We start from the raw sequence: 18,564 nt of genomic DNA on the forward strand, positions 1-18,564 counted from the left end.
CATGAATAGCTGTCATTCTGCCTCACAAAAATCGGAATAAAAAGCGATCAAAAACTGTCACGTGTCCGAAAATGTTACCAATAAAAACATCAACTCGTCCCGCAAAAAACAAGACCTCACATGACTCTGTGGACCAAAATATGGAAAAATTATAGGTCTCAAAATGTGGGGACGCAAAAACTTTTTTGCTATACAAAGCGTTTTTTAGTGTGTGACGGCTGCCAATCATAAAAATCCGCTATAAAAAATGCTATAAAAGTAAATCAAACCCCCCTTCATCACCCCCTTAGTTAGGGAAAAATAATAAAATTAAATTTTTTTATTTATTTCCATTTTCCCATTAGGGTTAGGGTTAGGGCTAGGGTTAAGGCTAGGGTTAGGGTTGGGGCTAGGGTTGGAGCTAAAGTTAGGGTTAGGGGTTAAAGTTAGGGTTAGGGTTTTGGATTACATTTACGGTTGGGATTAGGGTTGGGATTAGAGTTAGGGGTGTGTCAGGGTTAGGGGTGTGGTTAGGGTTACCGTTGGGATTAGGGTTAGTGGTGTGTTTGGATTAGGGTTTCAGTTAGAATTGGGGCATTTTCACTGTTTAGGCACATCAGGGGCTCTCCAAACGTGACATGGCGTCCGATCTCAATTCCAGCCAATTCTGCACTGAAAAAGTAAAACAGTGCTCCTTCCCTTCCGAGCTCTGCGGTGCGCCCAAACAGGGGTTTACCCCAACATATGGGGTATCAGCGTACTCAGGACAATTTGGACAACAACTTTTGGGGTCCAAGTTCTCTTGTTACCCTTGGGAAAATATAAATTTGGGGGACTAAAAATCATTTTTGTGGGAAAAAAAGATTTTTTATTTTCACGGCTCTGCGTTATAAACTTTTGGGGTCCAAGTTCTCTTGTTACCCTTGGGAAAATATAAATTTGGGGGACTAAAAATCATTTTTGTGGGAAAAAAAGATTTTTTATTTTCACGGCTCTGCGTTATAAACTTTTGGGGTCCAAGTTCTCTTGTTACCCTTGGGAAAATATAAATTTGGGGGGCTAAAAATCATTTTTGTGGGAAAAAAAAAGATTCTCGGGACAAATTGGACAACAACTTTTGGGGTCCAAGTTCTCTTGTTACCCTTGGGAAAATATAAATTTGGGGGACTAAAAATCATTTTTGTGGGAAAAAAAGATTTTTTATTTTCACGGCTCTGCGTTATAAACTTTTGGGGTCCAAGTTCTCTTGTTACCCTTGGGAAAATATAAATTTGGGGGGCTAAAAATCATTTTTGTGGGAAAAAAAAGGATTTTTTATTTTCACGGCTCTGTGTTATAAACTGTTTATTTATAAATGTATAAATTTATAAATTTGAACCCCCCAACACTTGGGGGTTCAAAGTTCTCACAACACATCTAGATAAGTTCCTTGGGAGGTCTAGTTTCCAATATGGGGTCACTTGTGGGGGGTTTCTACTGTTTGAGTACATCAGGGGCTCTGCAAATGCAACGTGATGCCTGCAGACCAATCCATTTAAGTCTTGGTCATATCCGTCAAAGGTTTAACTACGCTAGAAAAATTAGCGATAAAACGACGGTAAAAATTAGCAAAGCCCAAGAACTTCTGAAGGCTCTTAACAGACGTGGGCTGAGTCCAGTCATGAATGGCACAGAACTTGACTGGGTCCATCTCCACAGTAGAAGGGGAAAAGATGAAACCCAAAAAAGAAACCTTCTGTACTCCAAAGAGACATTTTGAGCCCTTCACAAACAAAGCATTATCACGCAGAACCTGAAACACCATCCTGACCTGATTCACATGGGAGTCCCAATCATCAGAAAAAACCAAAATATCATCCAGATAAACAATCATAAATTTATCCAGATATTTTCGGAAGATATCATGCATGAAGGACTGAAACACAGAAGGAGCATTAGAGAGTCCAAAAGGCATCACCAAGTACTCAAAATGACCCTCGGGCGTATTAAATGCTGTTTTCCATTCATCTCCCTGCTTAATACGCACAAGGTTATACGCACCACGAAGATCTATCTTGGTGAACCAACTGGCACCCTTAATCCGAGCAAACAAATCAGACAACAAAGGCAAAGGATACTGAAATTTGACCGTGATCTTATTCAGAAGACGATAATCTATACAAGGTCTCAAAGACCCGTCCTTCTTGGCCACAAAAAAGAATCCTGCACCAAGAGGAGAAGAGGATGGGCGAATATGTCCCTTCTCCAAAGACTCCTTTATATAACTCCGCATCGTGGCATGCTCAGGTACAGATAAATTTAAGAGTCGACCCTTAGGAAATTTACTACCAGGAATCAAATTTATAGCACAATCACAGTCCCTATGAGGAGGAAGGGCACTGGACCTGGGCTCACTAAATACATCCTGGTAATCTGACAAAAACTCAGGGGTCTCAGAAGGAGTGGAAGAAGCAATAAACACCAACGGAGTATCGCCATGAATTCCCCGACAACCCCAACTTGACACAGTCATAGCATTCCAATCCAAAACTGGATTATGGGTCTGTAGCCATGGCAGACCCAAAACGACAACATCATGCAAAACAAGGAAGCGAATCACCTCCTGATGTACAGGAGTCATGCACATGGTCACCTGCGTCCAATACTGAGGCTTATTCTCCGCCAATGGCATAGCATCAATTCCTCTAAGAGGAATAGGAAATTCCAAAGGCTCCAGGACAAAACCACAGTGCCTGGCAAACAAAAAATCCATCAGACTCAAAGCAGCACCAGAATCCACAAAAGCCATGACTGAGTAAGAAGATAATGAACAAATTAAGGTTACAGACAAAATAAATTTAGGCTGTAAAGTACTAATGGCGACAGGATTAACAACTCTTTTTAAGCGCTTAGAGCATGCTGAGATAACATGCGTTGAATCACCACAGTAAAAACACAACCCATTTTGACGTCTATGATTTTGCCGTTCGGCTCTGGTTAGAATTCTGTCACATTGCATAGGGTCAGGTGCTCGTTCAGACAGCACCGCCAAAGGATTAGCAGATTTGCGCTCCCGCAAACGCCGATCAATTTGAATGGCCAGAGCCATTGAATCATTCAGACTTGTAGGGATAGGAAACCCCACCATCACATTCTTAATGGCTTCAGAAAGACCATTTCTGAAATTTGCGGCCAGGGCACACTCATTCCATTGAGTAAGCATGGACCATTTCCGAAATTTTTTACAATACACCTCAGCTTCGTCCTGACCTTGAGAGATAGCTAGCAACGCCTTTTCAGCCTGATTTTCAAGATTAGGCTCCTCATAAAGCAAACCAAGCGCCAGAAAAAACGCATCAACATTCACCAATGCAGGATCTCCTGGCGCCAGAGAGAAGGCCCAATCTTGAGGGTCGCCACGCAAGAAGGAGATAACAATTTTAACTTCTCAGAGACAGAAACAATTTACAATTATTCCTAAAATTCAGGAACTTAGATCTATCTCCAAAAAACAGCTCAGGAATAGGTATCTTTGGTTCAGACATAGGACTATGAGTGACAAAATCCTGAATGCTTTGCACCCTTGCAGCAAGCTGATCCACACTAGAAGTCAGAATCTGAAAATCCATGTCTGCAGCAGAGCTCCAAACCACTCAGAGAATAAGGGGAAGAAAGAAGCTAGACAGACTGCAGCAAGGAAAAACAACACAAAAAAAAAAAATAAAAAAATAAAAAAATACTCCGAACTTCTTTTTAATCCCACTTCTGTGATGCATTAAACATTTCCTTTTTGGCCTGGATTACTGTTATGATCCTAGTGGTAGAGGATCTCAGGTAGTCTGCAAAAACATAAGAACTGCTCTAGGGAGGTGGAAACTGGGCTAACCGCATACCTGATCCTAACACACAACTAGCAGTAGCCGGTGAACGTGCCTACGTTGATTCTAGACGTCTCGAGCCAGCCGGAGAACTGACTACCCCTAGAGGGAAAATAAGACCTCACTTGCCTCCAGAGAAATTAAACCCCAAAGATATAGAAAGCCCCCAACAAATAATAACGGTGAGGCAAGAGGAAAACACAAACGTAGAGATGAACTAGATTCAGCAAAGTGAGGCCCACTAATCTAGATAGGCAGAAAATAGAAAGTGAACTATGCGGTCAGCAGAAAACCCTGCAAAAACATCCACGCTGAATATTCAAGAACCCCCACACCGACTGACAATGTGAGGGGAGAATATCAGCCCCCTAGAGCTTCCAGCGAGCTAGAAAATCACATATTGAGCAGGCTGGACAAAAAACACTGAAAATGCAAATGATCCAAAGAATGAAAACAGGACTTAGCTTTTCTTGAATGAGTCAGATGGCAAGGAATCAGGAGGAGACCAAATAGAACTGAATACATTGATTCCAGGCAAGAGACTGAGTCCAAAGGAGGACTAAATAGGGAACACCCACAGTTTAATGAAACAGCTGAAGCCCAGGCCAGCAGAAAGACATGACTCATACAATACCATTAGTGACCACAAGAGGGAGCCCAGAAACACAGTTCACAACACTTAGCTTCTCTTGGAGAGACTGGGAGCAAGGTAGTCAGAAGGAATCAGAATAGCACTGAATACATTGACAGCAGGCATGGACCGAGAGTCCAGCTGAGCTAAATAGGAAACCAACCCACAGATAACGAGACAGCTGATGCCAGCCACAAACCTGCAGAAAGACAGCACTCACACAGTACCACTTGTGACCACACGAGGGAGCCCAGAAATAGAGTTCACAACAGTACCCCCCCCCCTTGAGGAGGGGTCACCGAACCCTCATCAAGACCCCCAGGGCGATCAGGATGAGTCGCATGGAACGCATGAACCAAATCGGCCGCATGAACATCAGAGGCGACAACCCAGGAATTATCCTCCTGACCATAGCCCTTCCACTTAATCAAATACTGAAGCCTCCGTCTAGAAATACGAGAATCCAAGATCTTCTCCACCACGTACTCCAATTCGCCCTCAACCAGCACCGGAGCAGGGGGCTCAACAGAAGGAACCACAGGCACCACATACCTCCACAACAAAGACCTATGGAACACATTATGAATGGCAAACGATGCTGGGAGGTCCAAACGAAAAGACACCGGATTAAGGATTTCCAAAATTTTATAAGGACCGATGAAGCGAGGCTTGAATTTAGGAGAGGAGACCTTCATAGGAACATACTGAGAAGACAGCCATACCAAATCCCCAACACGAAGTCGGGGACCCACACCGCGGCGGCGATTGGCAAAGCGCTGAGCCTTCTCCTGTGACAACTTCAAATAGTCCACCACATGGTTCCAAATCTGCTGCAACCTATCCACCACAGAATCCACCCCAGGACAGTCAGAAGGCTCAACCTGACCCGAGGAAAAACGAGGATGAAAACCAGAATTGCAGAAAAAAGGCGAAACCAAAGTAGCAGAACTAGCCCGAATATTAAGGGCGAACTCGGCCAATGGCAAAAAAGTCACCCAATCATCCTGATCAGCAGAAAAAAAACATCTTAAATAAGTATCCAACGTCTGATTAGTTCGCTCGGTTTGGCCATTCGTCTGAGGATGGAAGGCCGACGAAAAAGACAAATCAATGCCCATCTTAGCACAAAAAATCCGCCAAAATCTGGACACAAACTGGGATCCTCTGTCAGACACAATATTTTCAGGGATGCCGTGCAAGCGAACCACATTCTCAAAAAACAAAGGAACCAACTCGGAGGAGGAAGGCAACTTAGGCAAGGGCACCAGATGGACCATTTTGGAAAAACGATCACACACCACCCAGATGACAGACATTCTCTGAGATACTGGAAGATCCGAAATAAAATCCATGGAAATGTGCGTCCAAGGCCTCTTCGGGACAGGCAAAGGCAAAAGCAAACCGCTGGCACGAGAACAGCAAGGCTTAGCCCGAGCACAAATCCCACAGGACTGCACAAAGGAACGCACATCCCGCGACAAGGAAGGCCACCAGAAGGACCTAGCCACCAAATCTCTGGTACCAAAAATCCCAGGATGACCTGCCAACACCGAAGAATGAACCTCGGAAATAACTCTGCTGGTCCATCTATCTGGAACAAACAGTCTCTCTGGTGGGCAACGGTCAGGTCTATCCGCCTGAAATTTCTGCAGCACTCATCGCAAATCTGGGGAAATGGCAGACAAAATCACTCCCTCTCTGAGGATACCAGCCGGCTCTGAAACTCCCGGAGAGTCAGGCACAAAACTCCTAGAAAGAGCATCAGCCTTCACGTTCTTCGAACCAGGCAGGTACGAGACCACGAAATTGAAATGGGAGAAAAACAACGACCAACGAGCCTGTCTAGGATTCAGGCGCTTGGCAGACTCGAGATAAATCAGATTTTTGTGATCAGTCAAGATCACCACGCGATGCCACTCCCTCGAGCCAATGTCGCCACTCCTCAAATGCCCACTTCATAGCCAACAACTCCCGATTACCAACATCATAATTCCGCTCGGCAGGCGAAAATTTTCTTGAAAAGAAAGCACATGGCTTCATCACAGAGCCATCAGAGCTTCTCTGTGACAAAACAGCCCCTGCTCCAATCTCGGAAGCATCAACCTCAACCTGGAAGGGAAGAGAGACATCTGGCTGACATAAGACTGGAGCTGAAGAAAACCGGCGCTTCAGCTCCCGAAAGGCTTCCACGGCCGCAGGAGACCAATTAGTCACATCAGAACTAGTGTTGAGCATTCCGATACCGCAAGTATCGGGTATCGGCCGATACTTGCGGGTATCGGAATTCCGATACCGAGATCCGATACTTTTGTGGTATTGGGTATCGGTATCGAAACAACATTAATGTAATAATGTGTAAAAGAGAGAATTAAAATAAAAAATATTGCTATACTCACCTCTCCGACGCAGCCTGGACCTCAGCGAGGGAACCGGCAGCGTTGTTTGCTTAAAATTCGCGCGTTTACTTCCTTACGTGAAGTCCCGGCTTGTGATTGGTCGCGTGCCGCCCATGTGGCCGCGACGCGACCAATCACAGCAAGCCGTGACGTAATTTTAGGTCCTTCAGGATTTTAAAATTACGTTCTGGCTTGTGATTGGTCGCGTCGCGGTCACATGGGCGACGCGACCAATCACAAGCCGTGACGTCACGGGAGGCTGGACACGCGCGCATTTTAAAATGCTTGAGTCCCATTGACTTGTATTGGTATCGGGTATCGGTATCGGATTGGATCCGATACTTTGCCGGTATCGGCCGATACTTTCCGATACCGATACTTTCAAGTATCGGACGGTATCGCTCAACACTAATCAGAACCCTTCTTGGTCAAATCCGTCAAAGGTTTAACCACGCCAGAAAAATTAGCGATGAAGCAACGGTAAAAATTAGCAAAACCCAAGAACTTCTGAAGACTCTTAACAGATGTAGGCTGAGTCCAGTCATGAATAGCCTGGACCTTGACTGGGTCCATCTCAATAGTAGAAGGAGAAAAAATAAAACCCAAAAAGGAAACCTTCTGTACTCCAAAGAGACATTTTGAGCCCTTCACAAATAAAGCATTAGCACGCAGGACCTGAAACACCATCCTGACCTGCTTCACATGGGACTCCCAATCATCAGAAAAGACCAAAATATCATCCAGATACACAATCATAAATATATCCAGATATTCTTGGAAGATGTCATGCATGAAGGACTGAAACACAGAAGGAGCATTAGAGAGTCCAAAAGGCATCACCAAGTACTCAAAATGGCCTTCGGGCGTATTAAATGCTGTTTTCCATTCATCCCCCTGCTTAATACGCACAAGGTTATACGCACCACGAAGATCTATCTTGGTGAACCAACTGGACCCCTTAATCCGAGCAAACAGATCAGACAATAATGGCAAAGGATACTGAAATTTGACCGTGATTTTATTTAGAAGACGATAATCTATACAAGGTCTCAGAGAACCATCCTTCTTGGCCACAAAAAAAAAATCCTGCACCAAGAGGGGAGGAGGATGGGCGAATATGTCCCTTCTCCAAAGACTCCTTTATATAACTCCGCATCGCGGCATGTTCTGGTACAGACAAATTAAAAAGTCGTCCCTTAGGGAACTTACTACCCGGAATCAAATTTATAGCACAATCACAATCCCTATGAGGAGGCAGGGCACTAGATCTGGGCTCATCAAATACATCCTGGTAGTCCGACAAAAACTCAGGGACCTCGGAAGGAGTGGAAGAAGCAATAGACACCAAAGGAGCATCGCCATGAATCCCCTGACAACTCCAACTTGACACAGACATAGCTTTCCAATCCAAAACTGGATTATGGGCCTGCAGCCATGGCAGACCCAAAACGACAACATCATGCAAATTATGCAGCACAAGAAAGCGAATCACCTCCTGATGTACAGGAGTCATGCACATGGTCACTTGCGTCCAATACTGAGGCTTATTCTCAGCCAATGGTGTAGCATCAATTCCCCTCAGCGGAATAGGGAATGCCAAAGGCTCCAGGACAAAACCACAGCGCCTGGCAAACGACAAATCCATCAGATTCAGGGCAGCACCTGAATCCACAAAAGCCATAACCGAGTAGGATGACAAAGAACAAATTAAAGTAACAGACAAAATGAATTTAGGCTGTATAGTACCAATGGTGACAGGTTTAGCGATTTTTTTTAAGCGCTTAGAGCATGCTGAGATAACATGAGTAGAATCACCACAGTAAAAGCACAACTCATTTTGACGTCTATGACTTTGACGCTCATTTCTAGTCAGAATTCTGTCACATTGCATTGACTAAGGTCTCTGTTCAGAAAACACTGCCAGAGGATGCGCAGATTTGCGCTCCCGCAAACGCCGATCAATCTGAATGGCCAAAGCCATTGAATCACTCAGACCTGTAGGCGTGGGGAACCCCACCATAACATTCTTAATGGCTTCAGAAAGACCTTCTCTGAAATTTGCAGCTAGGGCACACTCATTCCATTGAGTAAGCACCGACCATTTCCTAAATTTTTGACAATAAATCTCTACTTCATCCTGACCTTGAGAGAGGGTCAGCAAAGCCTTTTCTGCCTGATTCTCAAGATTAGGTTCTTCATAGAGCAATCCAAGTGCCAGAAAAAACGCATCCACATTAAGCAATGCAGGATCTCCTGGCGCCAAGGAGAAGGCCCAATCTTGAGGGTCACCACGTAACAAAGAAATAATTATTTTAACTTGTTGAACAGGGTCACCAGAGGAACGAGGTCTCAGGGAAAGGAATAATTTACAATTATTCTTAAAATTCAAGAACCTAGACCTATCTCCAGAAAACAACTCAGGAATAGGAATCTTAGGCTCTGACATAGGACTGTGTATGACATAATCCTGAATACTTTGTACCCTTGCAGTAAGATGATCCATACTAGTAGTCAAATTCTGAAAATCCATGTCCAGAGCTGAGTTCAGAGCCACCCAGAGTTTAAGGGGAGGAGAGAAGCTGGAAAAACTGCAGAACAGAAAAAAAAAAAAAACCACACAGGGCTTTCTCTTATCCCGCTTCGGCGATGCATTAACACTTTGTTGGCCTGCTGTACTGTTGTGATCCCAGTGGCTGAGGATCACAGGAATAACTAGCTAAGTACTAAGCATAGAACAAGCTCTAGGGAGGTGGTAACTGGACTGACCGCAAACCTGATCCTAACCAAACACACTAAAGGTAGCCGGTGAACGTGCCTAAAATCCTGGACGTCTCGACGCAGCCTGTGGAACTAACTACCCCTAAAGAGAAAGCAAGACCTCACTTGCCTCAAGAGAAATAACCCCAAAGATATAGGAAGCCCCCAACAAATAATAACGGTGAGGTAAGGGGAAAACACATACGTAGAAATGAAAACAGATTCAGCAAATGAGGCCCGCTAAAACTAGATAGCAGAAGACAGATAGAAAACTGTGCGGTCAGTAGAAAACCCTACAAAATATCCACGCTGAGAATTCAAGAACCCCCACACCAACTATCGGTGTGGGGGGAGAAACTCAGCCCCCTAGAGCTACCAGCAAGCAAGGAATCACATATTAGCAAGCTGGACAAGAAACATATTGAACACTGATGATCAAAAAATGCACAAATGGAAACTTAGCTTCTCTTGGAGAGACTGGGAGCAAGGTAGTCAGAAGGAATCAGAATAGCACTGAATACATTGACAGCAGGCATGGACCGAGAGTCCAGCTGAGCTAAATAGGAAACCAACCCACAGATAACGAGACAGCTGATGCCAGCCACAAACCTGCAGAAAGACAGCACTCACACAGTACCACTTGTGACCACACGAGGGAGCCCAAAAATAGAGTTCACAACAGTTTTGAGCACCTTGAAGGGTGCAGGTTTTAGAATGGTGTCACACTTGGGTATTTTCTATCATATAGACCCCTCAAAATGACTTCAAATCAGATGTGGTCCCTAAAAAAAAATGGTGTTGTAAACATGAGAAATTGCTGGTCAACTTTTAACCCTTATAACTCCCTAACAAAAAAAAAATTGGTTCCTAAATTGTGCTGATGTAAAGTAGACATGTGGTAAATGTTACCTATTAAGTATTTTGTGTGACATATCTCTGTGATTTAAGGGCATAAAAATTCAAAGTTGGAAAATTGCGAAATTTTCAAAATTTTTGCCACATTTCCGTTTTCACAAATAAACGCAAGATATATCGAAGAAATTTTACCACTAACATGAAGTACAATATGTCACGAGAAAACAATGTCAGAATCGCCAAGATCCGTTGAAGCGTTCCAGAGTTATAACCTCCTAAAGGGACAGTGGTCAGAATTGTAAAAATTGGCCCGGTCATTAACGTGCAAACCACCCTTGGGGGTAAAGGGGTTAATAGCCACAGTAGTATATGGACTAGGCCCAGTGGAAGGTACCGGAGACCGACCACTGCTGCCAGAAGATGGAACCAGCGACTACAGTACCCTCCAGGAGGAGGCACTGGGCCTGCCGTTGCCGGCGCTATTTAGTGTCCAGCAGGAGCTGCAGTGTGAGAACTTCCATGTACTCTTGTTTCCTAATTGTTGTGTTTGAACTGTTGCATTTCACCGTGCCTTTAATACCGTTAACTCTTTACCTTTAGTATCTCCCCTGTAAATAAACATGTTAACCCTTGCTCTGCCTCCCGTCCGTCACTGCATCCCGCGTTCCTGCTTGATATCTTACACAGGTATTGCAGGACCGTAGGCATCTATGGTGATGAACTGACAGTTAGGTAGCTAGTTGCTAATGGTAGTAACCATGGATTTCTATGGTCCTGTGATGCCTGCACAGGAGGAAGAAGACATAGTGAATCAGAAGAACTATACTACATTTCAAATTGGAGGTATTTGCTAATATTATTATTATTCCTACTACATATTGGGATAGGATCTGATAGGAATACCCCTTTTAAATCCATTGAAAGTGCACTATCAATTGTATTAAAGCATGTTTTTTTTATTACAGAGCTGGAGACGTGCAACTAATCTAAGTTCCCTATTCTTAGTCTCATACTCTCCAACTGACATCTTCATCTTTTATCATCGCCGCTCCTGACGGTCTCCAGCAGTTTGTGACCTGTCAGATCGCTTCAGAGTTTGTTGGGCAATCCACAAGATACAACTCGATGTAAGTCTATGAGAGCCAGAACGATGCTGAAACGAGGCTCTCATAGACTTCCATTGAGAGCTTGTGACCGTTACCGCTGACTTCCGATCAGTCAGAAATTGCACATAAGATAGCAGATCGGGACAAGAACAGTTGAAGACAGAGCCTGGTAAGTGTAGAACTAGGGGCAAGGAACTTAGATTAGTAGCATCACTCCAGCGCGGAGATAAAAGAAATGGTGGAGTGCTGCTTTAAGAAAGGATTATAGTGAAGGAGTGCGCACAATTTTCTAAATGCATATATAGAAGATTCTGCTTGTAAATAGTAACATGGTTCCTGCTGTGAGCTACACATATGAGAAAGAGTTACACATTACTACAAATTAGCACTCGGACCAATGCTATATACTATGGGGCAGTGCAGATCTACAATTTTTTTTTCATGCTGATTCGGCCAGAGAAACCAATTGCAGCATCCAATAATTGGACGAAGTGCACCAATACAAATCTATGGGTGAGTGTGAAACATCGGACTGCACCGGGATGTCATCAGAGTGCAGTCTGAGTGCCGCGAACACAGAGACAATGGAGAAGATGGAGAAATTAAGTTCTCCGTCATCTCTGCACCTGTGATATGATCACACTAAGGTGACACTCAGAGCAAACCTTGATAGAGTTTGAGCTGAATGTCATTAGTCATTCCTGTTAAAGGCACATGATGGCTGATTAAATCAGCCATCATGTTCAGGGAAATATGCGGGCTTGGCATGCCATGGATTGAGGCTGTAATAGGAGCACTGTTCGTGATCATTTGGAAGCTCTAAAAAGGACTACTACAAATGGGCTTGGCATTAGTTACTCTGTTTTCCAGATCCCTGGTCTTTACACTTTAACTTCGTTTTTTAGGGATCTAGGCTTAATAGATACACCCAGGTTGGAGCTATGAAGTTAGCTGCCATTCTGTGGTGCCAGCTGACAATAAGAATGGTCTGGGAGCCAGGTCAGAACCAGGAGGTCAGTAAATGGTCAAAATCACAAGACAAAAGAGTAGTAAAAAAACAAGCCACTGTCAAAAGAAGGAATAAGGGGTCTAAGGGGTAAGGTTTCTCCTTATGTAGAGTGACATAAGGAGAAACCTTACCCATTAGAACCCAGTCCAGAGCCTCTCACCTAGCCAAATCAGTTCTCATGCTTCGCACTGACGATAGCCAACAGCTCGAAACATTGTGTCTGCGAATTGAGACACTGATTTGGCTTTTATCCTAAGTCATATTGCACAACTCGTTAAAGGGTTGATTGTGACTTGTAGGATCGCCAGTTCCAACAGGTGGCGCTATGGAGTTTAAGTCCTCTTTTTCTCTGAAGAGGCAATTTGCATTGTCTATTAGAGAGTCGTGCTATTGTAAGGGTTGTACTGGAAACATGTAATACCACACTCCCTCCTCTTGTATTAATATGGTTGTAATTAATGTAAGGTATATGTGTGTTGATTTTCCCTACTGTGAATGTTTAATAAGGCTGCTATATGTATAATGTAATGTATATATTTGCTGTATTGTGTACTACCTAATAGGGAAAACGTAGTACCCATTTCTGGCCACTAGATGGAGGCACAATAGTATACATACTTTATTGTAGGAGGAGTCAGCTGAAGTTAAGACAGGGAAGACTTACTGATTTGGGTCAGAAGGGCCCGGGTGCCCAGACAGTCCACATGGGCTTAAGTGCCCAGGGCAATAGCAGTGACCACGCAAAGTTCGTTAAGAGAGGAGCCCAGCCATCCACAGCATCGGGCCTGAGCAACAATGGCCAGTACACCAGCGGGAAAGGTGAATCAAGACAGAAGCACAGAAGCAGTGACAGGACGGGGACACAGGTAGCTCCATGATGTGGCAGCTTATAGCTTGGGCAGATGCCCTCAGTACTGGTGCGAAATGGTACTGAGGGCGTGAGCTTGGAACAGGAGTATGCTAGGTCACCATGAAGTACAGTACAGAAGGGCAGAAGCCACAGGTATGCAAAGTAATTGACATTATTTTCATGTGATGGGAGGCCAGGGCACAGATGCCCAGGAGTCCTCAGCCATGACTACGGCCCTGACCCTCCTCACACTATAACTATGCACTATATTAGGGGCAAGATTTTCATGTGACTCCATAATTATTTTTGGACTTTACACAATGCTTTTAGATATGTATAAAGATAAAGACACTTTATGAAATGTAGTTTTCCTGATGCAATGTTTTACCTTAAATACACTGTATACATCCACACTGCCACTATTTTCCTGGCTCTTCAGGTCATCAGAAAAAAAGGGAGGTGAGTCAATAAGTATTCTATAGTCACAATTAATTTCATCATCCTCCTGGATACGATAGTCATACCCTCCAGAATGAATGGAGGCGAAGAGGTCAAAAACCTTTCAAAAATGTAAAGAAAGTGTTAGAAGTTTGAACATAAACAGCATCCTGAATAGAATCCTAGTGCACAACCACGTGTCTACTTGTCTTCCTGTATTACAATGTCTTACAATGCTGAAAAACGGCTCCTGGAATACTTTGGAGAAACGGATGTATCACTTGTTTTATGATCAAATTAATGTAATTGCCAATTTAAAGTGTTAGATTACCTAGAATAAAGACTAGATGGGTCCGGCTACTGTACATGATACTATAATACTGAGAGCAGGACCGGTGTGATGTTCCCTTCTGAAGGCCTCTTAATGGTGTTGCCTTTGTGGACTTCAGAAAGATCAATTTCTAGCTATAGTTGTGTCCGGGATAAAAGCGGGATCAACTGCTGAAGAGGATTTATATCTATTGCCGTCTTGCCCTTCACCATAATAGTCTTTGAGGGTGATGGTGTGGGGTCAATGAAGCACCAGTAGCCAGACATCTGGTTTGAAGCCCAATGTCATGCAAATGCCTCCTACTTCTGGTCTGAGGTGGAAAAATGTACAGTATCCAGACTCTTCCAGTCTTTACTACAGGTACACTAACAGCTAAGAATTACATAAGTCAATGATATATGAAAATATATGAAACTTTGGAATAGACTTTTTCATTTTTCATTCTGAAACACATCTAAAAATCTATCCTATGCATGTCAGTACATAATACCAGGTCAATGTGGTATAACATTACCGCTTTCTATTGAAGTCTAGGGTGAGGGTCATGTGAGAGGAGCATAGTATGGGCTCACACTGGCATATTTCCAATACAGTGTTCAGGATAAGACAAGGCAGTTCAGGGTTCAAGACTAGAGAGGAGAGAATTTGATCGGGTCAGGGCTTATTCGGCAAGCGATAGCGTTTACCAAATAAGCTGCAGAGGAAACCTAGCTTCCTGGATCGCAAACGGCCGATCAGCTGATCAGCATCATAGCTGCATGTGTCGCGGCTGTGTCACTGTCACAGCACATGCATGGAGGGCCTGTTTGTTGGGTTCTCATTATGGGTGTCGGGTCCGAGCATTCCTACATGAACAGTTTCCTGGAAAGTGGATTGGTCATCGTGGGCCAGTTGAATGGCCACCAAGGTCTCCCGATCTGACCCCCTTAGACTTTTATCTTTGGGGTCATCTGAAGGCAATCATCTATACTGTGAAGATACGAAATGTGCAGCATCTGAAACAACGGATATTGGAAGCCTGTGCTAGCATTTCTTCTGCGGTGTTGCTATCAGTGTGTCAAGAGTGAGAGAATAGGGTTGCATTGACAATCCAACACAAGGGGCAGCACTTTGAACACATTTTATAAGTGGTCATAAACTTGTAAATAACTCATGAAAGAATAACGTTACGTTAAAACCAAGAACATCATTGTTTTTTTTTTAATTCTTAATAAGTTTGATGTGTCACATGACCCTCTTCCCATTGAAAAAATAAAGTTGGATCCAAAATTACTTTAAAATAGCCGCCATGGTCACCACCCATCTTGAAAGGTTTTCCCATATACTAATGTGCCACAAACAGGAAGTTGATATCACCAACCATTCCCATTTTATTTAGGTGTATCCATATAAATGGCCCACCCTGTATATTCAATCTGTGTGTACCATGGGCCACACACAGACGGCACATGGAATTATTATAGCCAGTCTGCTGTATCAACCAGAATAATGCATGCAATGTAATGGCAGCTCCTGCACCCATCTACAATGCTGAGGAGCACATAAAACAGCGTATTTTTTTTAAATAACTCGTTGCCTAGGTTCGTGGCCACCTCTGCCATCTAGGAGCATTTGCTGAACATGTGCAGTACATACAAGCTGTTATCTATTAAGCTTGTAAGCACTGCACTGAAGCTGAAGGGGAAAGTGCTGTTGGCTCACGATTCCTGATGGTTTTGATATTACTGCGTTCTTCCAAAGTTGCAGAGGCAAACCTGTCTTATACATTAGCATTGGAGAGAGCACAAGTTTAGCCACTGCCACAACAATTCCTCCGGGCAAAAATGTCAATCAAGCAGCAGCATCAGCTCCCCAGGAAGCTAGGAGGTTGGGGAGTTTTCAGGAGGCTCCTGAAAACAGAATACAGGACAACCCTTTTTGTGTAAAATATCCATATCCCAAAAGGTCTGGCATACACCCTTGCTGTCTTATAAATGATGTGATAACTCACTTTCTTAGCAGTCAGCTCTTTCTCTGGTCTCATCAGTACCACACTCTGATCCACCACCCTCAGACCACAGAGGGATCCAGGAGCAGCCTTAACTTGGAGAGACACATCTGATCCTGGAAGAACTTCACCTGGGGAAAACTCTGTTGACACCTGGAAAAAAGTCTCAACTAAATAAGAAAATTGATAATGACATAAAACCAACAGTGACAGTCCAGTTACCTGACTGAACCTCTATCTATAGATGTTACTTGGCTTTCATGTCCTGGCACTCTTTCATTTTCACCTCTACTGTGCCGTATGGTGTTTGGTGTCCCACCTTTTTCTGTGACCACGAGTCTCAGTGCACCTTTCCACCCCCTTGTTCTGCATATCCCCGCCACCCTCACTGGTGACTGACAGCACTCGCTTGACAGTGCACTCTCTGCAGAGAGTTCTCACTCTTGGCCAGTAGTGGCTGTCAATCCCCAGTGAGGGAGGCAGGAGCTTACAAAATCAATAGGCAGAAAGGTGCACTAAGCTTTTTGGCTACATCAAGGGTGCACTGAGCAACCTAATTAGCATGTGTGATAAAAGTTTAATTTCTTTTAATAATTCCTCATAATAGATGCACCATGCTCCTTATCAATTTTATTGCTCTTCAATGTACCTTTTTTAACTCCAGAGCATCCTTTCTATGAACTGATTACCAGACTGAACTGCATATTCCAAATTAGGCTGCGCTAATGTTTTGCATAGTTGTATTATATCCCTGTCCCATGCATTTATACCTCAAGATTTTATAAAATAAAAAAATATGGTTCCGGCTTGTTGCTGCTCTCTAGTGTATTAGGAATACCCTCTTGGTGGACATAGACACAAGAGGGCCCCTGTGCAAGAACAATATATTGGCCCCTTGCAGTCTAATTATTCATCAGTCATCAGAATGCAAAACTCATTTTGGAAGTGACAATGGGCCCCCTTAACTCTTGTGCCACTAGAACAGGTTTCAACAATGGTATGTGTTAGGTGTCGAGTTCCCGCCTCTGCACAGGGGGAATCTCGAACCACGTTCGCTGCAGTCTCCCATTCCTCTCCAGCCGCAGTAGAGCCTGCTCAGCGGAGACGCCGGTCCCAGGGTCTGACTCAGGCTGATACTGGGCAACTGGTTACTACTGTTCCTCCAGTCTCTGCCTTTGTAGCCAGTACTGGTCAGCGGCGAGCAGATGTCTCTGGGACTAAGTCCTGCTTTTCCCCTTCTGAGCATGCCCAGGGTTAGACCTCTCATTGGAGGTCGGGGGTCACATGCTCAGATACTGCAGCAGCTCCCATTTGTCCTCTAGGAAGGTCCTGAAGTTGCTGCAGCTATAAAAGGTTTGCATGGCCGCACGCGCTAGTATCAAACCAATGTTTATGAGCTCAGCGCCAGTGTGGTCATGTTTTGATGCGGTTAGGGTTTGGCTGAAATAAGCCCCTAAAATACCGGCACCTCCGGTGAGGAGTTTGTATGAGTGTATTCAGGGCCTTGGCTGAAATAAGCCGCTAGAATACTGGCACCTCCGGTGAGGAGTTGTTTGTCTGTTTTCTCTGACTGCATGTCCACAGTTTGCTCTGGTTGGTAGCTGTGTACCTCTGCGAGGTTAACAGGGCACAGCATCTTGTTCCTAGCAGCTCTGTGGAGTTAACAGAGTTCGCTTATACCGCCATATAGCGCTGTTATTTGTCAGCAGCAGGTTCCTCTCCTGCACGGTGGACCCCGGGTTGCAAACGCACCTAATAATACATATATACTGTATATATACTTGGCGCGTTCCGCCAACCCTAACAGGTATGTCCGCACCTTGATTGACATTGTATGCTGTTATTTAGTCTATGATCTACAAGTGCACCCAGATCCTTCTCTACAAGTGACTCTCCTAGTTTTCCTCCTCCTATAACAAATGGTGTCCTCATATTATTAGTGCTCAAATGCATAATTTTACACTTCTCCACGTCATCTTCCACGTGGATGCCCAAACACTCTGTTTGTCAAAGTCAGCATGCAACATATACATCTTTCATAGGCTGCACTATCCTATATAGTAGATGACATCTGCAAAAATAGAAGCAACACTATTAATCCAATCTTTTGTTTCATCATTAATAAATATGCTGAATAGTAATTGACTAATCAGTTATTCACCAGATGTTGAGTGCAAAGAAATTTTAAAAAAACACCTTACTTTATTCTTTAAACATTGAAGTACGTCAAATTTTGCAGCATCGGCCAACATTTCTCCATTAGGCAGCAAAATGTAAATGAGGACATAGGCAATCTTAGAATTGCCTGCACTGATAGGGAGGTTCAAGGTGACTTTTCCTTGGATATCTGTTAAAAAAATAAAACAAA

General features: G+C 43.8%; 1 protein-coding gene across 1 annotated transcript in view; it reads right to left on the reverse strand.

The window, feature by feature from the left end:
• LOC143769703 (alpha-2-macroglobulin-like) overlaps positions 1 to 18,564 on the reverse strand; it is a 78,726-nt gene that overhangs the window by 33,568 nt on the left and 26,594 nt on the right. Inside the window, exons 14-16 of the mRNA XM_077258488.1 lie at positions 18,398 to 18,543; positions 16,200 to 16,349; positions 13,829 to 13,999 (exon numbers count right to left, since the gene is read on the reverse strand). Of these exons, the coding sequence (XP_077114603.1) occupies positions 13,829 to 13,999; positions 16,200 to 16,349; positions 18,398 to 18,543 (467 nt within the window). The remainder of the gene's footprint in view (positions 1 to 13,828; positions 14,000 to 16,199; positions 16,350 to 18,397; positions 18,544 to 18,564) is intronic.

This window comes from Ranitomeya variabilis, chromosome 4 (assembly GCF_051348905.1).
Source record: "Ranitomeya variabilis isolate aRanVar5 chromosome 4, aRanVar5.hap1, whole genome shotgun sequence".
Taxonomy (NCBI): Eukaryota; Metazoa; Chordata; class Amphibia; order Anura; family Dendrobatidae; genus Ranitomeya; species Ranitomeya variabilis.